The 5,000-nt window shown below is 45.5% G+C and overlaps 2 protein-coding genes across 3 annotated transcripts in view; both read right to left on the bottom strand.

Annotated features, from left to right (window-relative positions):
* The window catches only part of LOC113817723 (alpha-amylase), a 221,751-nt gene that overhangs the window by 111,301 nt on the left and 105,450 nt on the right, over window positions 1-5,000 (bottom strand). The gene's annotated exons all lie outside the window — the stretch shown is intronic.
* The window catches only part of LOC113825829 (microtubule-associated protein futsch), a 60,828-nt gene that overhangs the window by 668 nt on the left and 55,160 nt on the right, over window positions 1-5,000 (bottom strand). The window contains exons 5-7 of the mRNA XM_070144252.1: window positions 942-5,000; window positions 406-583; window positions 77-204 (exon numbers count right to left, since the gene is read on the bottom strand). The exon at window positions 942-5,000 is cut by the window's right edge and continues 3,095 nt beyond it. Of these exons, the coding sequence (XP_070000353.1) occupies window positions 77-204; window positions 406-583; window positions 942-5,000 (4,365 nt within the window). The remainder of the gene's footprint in view (window positions 1-76; window positions 205-405; window positions 584-941) is intronic.

Here is a 5,000-nt window from a genome sequence, read left to right as displayed (position 1 = left end):
ACATTGTAACCCTATGATCAATAATTCATATTTGAAAGACACTGCATTTAAATTAATCATGCAGAAATGTGCTTACGTTTTGGATAAAGTCTGGCCCGTCCACCCCCTGGTGGTCGTTCCGTGAAACACTTTTCAATGTTATTGCCTTCCACGACGATACCGTCTGGTGGCGCCTGGTCCCCGCTCTCCTCTGCGCCGCTTTGTCTGGAGGAAGATATAGGTCTAACTTAGGTCAGGCATGAAGAAATTTGTGATTTCAGTAAACAGAACCCATCACTTGATTGGTTTTCCTGGGGGGGCACTGCTACTGATGAGCATAACGACCTTAGTGTCCTGATATAGGATAGAAATAAGAGAGGAGGACGCAACATCAAATGCGCTAAAATAATAAAATGAGGCTCAAACCTGCTGAGTTTTTTGTTGAGGTATTCTCTCACGTCAGACAGTAGCTGATCAACCTCAGGGTCAGATGCTGCATTGGCTCGGGCGTGGCCAGGAGCTCGGGTCTCGCTCACATTTCTCGTGGGGCGCCTGCGGCCTGTAGGTGAGCCTCCACCCACAGGCCCAGTGCGCTTGACTTTGCCTGTGAAAGCAGTTAACTTTTCAGTAAACGAGGGCATACGCGTCTAAAGGTATTCTCAGACATCTTGCCCGTAAATACATTAAATGTTCTGCTGATTTAAACATACATCTATAGCATTAGCCTTGATGCGTTCACGTTAATGCACTCTATCTCATGATTGTAGTACATTAAAGTGAACACCGATACTTATGTTATTGATGGAAATTCAAATCAACAAAACTTTCCATAAAGATATTTAAGGGCAATTGGTCTGCGCGTACCTTTGACCGCGCATACATTCAAATAAAGCCTAACATTTCTCCCTAAAACCTGATAATAGCAAGTTTTAAACCAGTAGTAGGGATGATCGGTGACTCACGTTCCGATTGCGACGAGTCAGCCACACAGCCCGAGTCGGAGGCTCTTGTGGGGTTTCCCACGTTGACCACGAGGCGCACCTGGCGTCTTGAGCTGACGCGGACATCGTGCTGCCGCGGCCCAGTTTTCACTTGCACCGTCACGTTGTCCTCACTATCCTGAGGGAGAGGTGGAGGGGTCGGATCCCGAGGAGGGTCGCCTTCAAACTGCTGCCCCCCTCGGTACCGCGACAACGTTGTTAGAAAGACGTCCAGGGCACTGAGGGCAGAGGGTCGATACCGAGTAGGCGTGTCCTCCCCGTCGATGTTGGAAGAGCGAGGGCGATGACGCCGGGATCTACGGCTCTCAAGGACACGCAGCAGCCGTTCTGAGTAACTCATGTCCCCAGAGTCTGAGGTGTCCAATTCACTCACGTTGTCTGTCGGAAAATCGTTGATTGAGTGGGGACCGCTTCCCACTGTGCAACGAGGTGACCCGTCCTTGGATATTTGGTGGTTCTGAAGACTGTCCAGGTATTCTTGGACCATTCGGTGTCTGCTCAGGGAGGCTCCATCGCTGTCCACTTGTGGTGGGAGATTCTGGAAACTGTCGCTCGTAGGAGCTTCCCAGTGACGTCTTCGTGGCTTTGAGCTATCATTGTCAGAATTATCTCCAGGTGCTGTGAATGTTGTCCAGCCGTGCAGGGTCGTGACGTCACCACCATCCAGAGAAGCACGACCACAGCCAGAAGAGGAGCGGCGGCGCCCACTGGTGATTCGGTTGGCTCGATCCTTGGCCTGCTTACTGGAAGTCCTTCGATTGGGCGGTGCACTGCGAACAGATTCTTCACTACGGGAAGAATCCTGAGCGTCACGGCCGCGAGGATTGTGATCTTCAGCAACCACTTCCTCTACAGAAGCATCTGAAGGCGAGTGTGCAGTCTTCCCTGCCATCTCTACAACACCTGAATCTGATGAGGGCGAGTTGGCAGCAGCCACAGCCTCCCCGTGGTCTCCTTCGCTCCTTTCCCGAGGAGAGGCATCAGAGGAAGCACTCGAAGGGGCATCAACACAGGCTTCAGCCTGTCTATCGACATTCAGCGACCCTACCTCGCATTCAGTCTGCTCACCAGCTTGGCTGACGCTTGCTGCCCAATTACTGCCACTCCTCTCCTGTTCGTCACCATCATGGGCTCCTGCGGAATCCTCTTTGTCAGAGAGTCCATCATTGTCATCATGATTTCCTAGTGTGATGGTGTGATCACTAGAACTTCCTTCATTGAGTTCGCCATCATTCTCCCAAGCTGCTTGCGCATGCTGTATATCACTACTTTCCATAATTTTAGTGTGATTCATGTCGTTGCTTGCGCCCGACTTCATTAAAAATGAATTAAAATTTCTTGATACCTTCTTATCGGTCACATATACCTTCTCTTCTATGCTGCTTTCCACTCTGTCTATCATGTCCTCATACATGTCTTTATCACTGGTTTCCTTCTCGCTGCCTATAAGCTCCTCATACTCTGCCTTGATTTCCGTTTCTAGAACACTGCCCAAGATCTCCTCATACTCCGCCTTGGTCTCTGGCTCCGTTGTGTCCAGCGTGGCATCACTCATCAGCAGAGACTCGCCCCCATCGCTGTCATGGTGGGATGCTATGGATGCTTCGTCTCTGTCAATCAGGTCATGGTCGTTTTCTAATAGATCGCCGATACTCTCATCGTGACTTTCATCGATATCTTTATCTGGATCCAGTTCATCGTTTTGCGGCTCCTTAATATTGGTGATTTGTCTATCCACTGAAAGACAAAATGTATCATCATCATTGTCTTTGTCAATTTCTTCTTCATAAATAGATTCTGGCATTTCCTCAGTCACCGTTTCTTCATCGACATCGTGTATATCCTTTGTTACGCCAAGATCTGCACCGTCCGTAGTTAAGACTTCAGTACCTCCCTCTAAACAGGGGTGACTGTGCTCTATCTCCTCTACATTCTCTTTACATTCAGTATTTCCTCCGATGGCTTCAAAAAATGTTGCATCGTCGCCTTCCACATCTATTGGGATAGATTGCTCTCCTAATTCATTTGCCTCTTCATCAACTACGATTGAAGGGTTTTCTCCGGTCACAGTAATTTCTGCCTCCTCTTCAGCCACAATGGCATCTGTACCTTCCTCAGCCTCAGTTAAGCTATTTTCTTCTTCGTCTACTGTGGCCTCTGTTATTTCCTCGGCCAGACTTATTCCCTCTTCCTCGTTTTCCGCTGCCATGAAAACATCTACTTCGTTGGCCATAGTTATTTCCTGTTCCTCTTCTTCTCCTTTCATCAAAAGATCCGTTACTTCATCATCCATAGTTATCTCCTCATGTTCCTCTTTCATCAAAACATCCGTTACTTCATCAGCCATAGTTGTTTCCTCTTCATTTTCCTTTTTCACCAAAAGATCCGTTACTTCGTCAGCCATACTTATTTCCTCCTCATTTTCCTTTTTCATCAAAACATCCGTTACTTCATCAGCCATAGTTATTTCCTCTTCATTTTCCTCGTTCATCAAAACATCCGTTACTTCGTCAGCCATAGTTATTTCCTCTTCCTCCCTTTCCCCAGCCATAAAAACATTTGCTACTCCATCTGTGCCTTTCTCCATCACTGAAGCTTCTGCCTCCTGTTCTGTCAGAGTAACTCCCACTTCTTCTTCGGCCTCATTTATTTCGGAATCTTTGCCATTATTTTCTTCAATTACTCTTTCTTCTCCTCCCTCACTCAAAAGAACATTTGCTACTTCCTCGTCTATTGTTAACTCTGCCTCTTTCTCGGGTACTGGAGTTTCTTCTGTTCCTTGTATCAAGCCCTCAGCCACTGAAACTTCTGTCACTTCCTCCATTATGGTTACTCCGGCTTCATCTTCTGCTTGTGAAACCTCTCCTTTATCCCCAGCAAAATTTACCACAGCTTCAGCCACAGTTATATCTTCTTCAGTGATAATTTCAGTTTCTTCTACTTCGTCATCAATTTTTAATTCCTCCTTAGCTTCATCGACTTTCTCCTCACAGATAGATACTTCAGCATCTTCCTCGACCACAGGTGCTTCTTCTTCAGCTACAATGATATCTAATTCTTCCGCCGCTGTATTTGTTCGATCTTCTGGCGCACATGAATTTGGTTTATCTTCGGTTACTTCTTCTACCTCCTCAGTCTTAGTTAGGCTTCCTTCGATCCCATTTACATCTGCCAGTCCATCAGACACAATAATATTTTCATTTTCCTCAGTAACAGTTATATCTGTTCCTTTCTCAGCCATAATAACTTCCGTCCTATCTTTATTTTCTCCCTCTTCAGCTAAAGATACCTTTTCTTCAACCACACTTATATCTGGTTTTTCCTCAGCTAAGATGAACTCTGCCTTCTCCACGGTTTCATCGATGTCTTCTTTTTCATTTTCAACTATGTCTTCCTCTTCCTCAGCGACAGATGTTTCGTGTTCAACTTCTACCACACTTAAGTCTACTCCTTCCTCAGCCAAGGATAAATCTGCCTTTTCATCAGTCTCGGCTATACCTAACACTTTTTCAGCCACATCAGACTTTTCTTCAACTCTGTGTATATTAGCTTCATGCTCATCTAAAGTTACCTCTTCATTATTTTTTGTCGTATTTGTATCTGCTTCTCCCTCAGTTACACTTGTATCCTTTAATTCATCAGCTGTATTGCCACTGGCATTTTCGTCCAAGTCTGTTATATCCCCTTCCTTCTCATTTGTATTTACTTCTTTAAAACCATCAGTTACAATAACATCCTCACCCTGAGCATATTCTTTTTCCATTTCAGGCATGCATTCCGCTGCATCCATTCCAGTTGGGGTTTCTGTATCCACTATAAGTAGAGAACTTTCTGCTACGTCAGTAACAATATCTTCTTCATCGTTTAGAGTTTCATCATCATGTGCTACAATAATTTCACCTCCACAAAAAATACAATTTTCTTCCTTTTCGATTTCATCTTTGTTCTCCACTTCATTTGTTTCATCTTCATTTTTCAAGAGCAGTGCTTCCTCCTTTTCTACTAAAATACTTTTGTCCT

The sequence above is a fragment of the Penaeus vannamei genome, chromosome 31, assembly GCF_042767895.1.
Source record: "Penaeus vannamei isolate JL-2024 chromosome 31, ASM4276789v1, whole genome shotgun sequence".
In the NCBI taxonomy this organism is placed as follows: Eukaryota; Metazoa; Arthropoda; class Malacostraca; order Decapoda; family Penaeidae; genus Penaeus; species Penaeus vannamei.
Note: the sequence above shows the minus strand (reverse complement) of the source record. Positions and strands in the feature narration are given on the sequence as shown.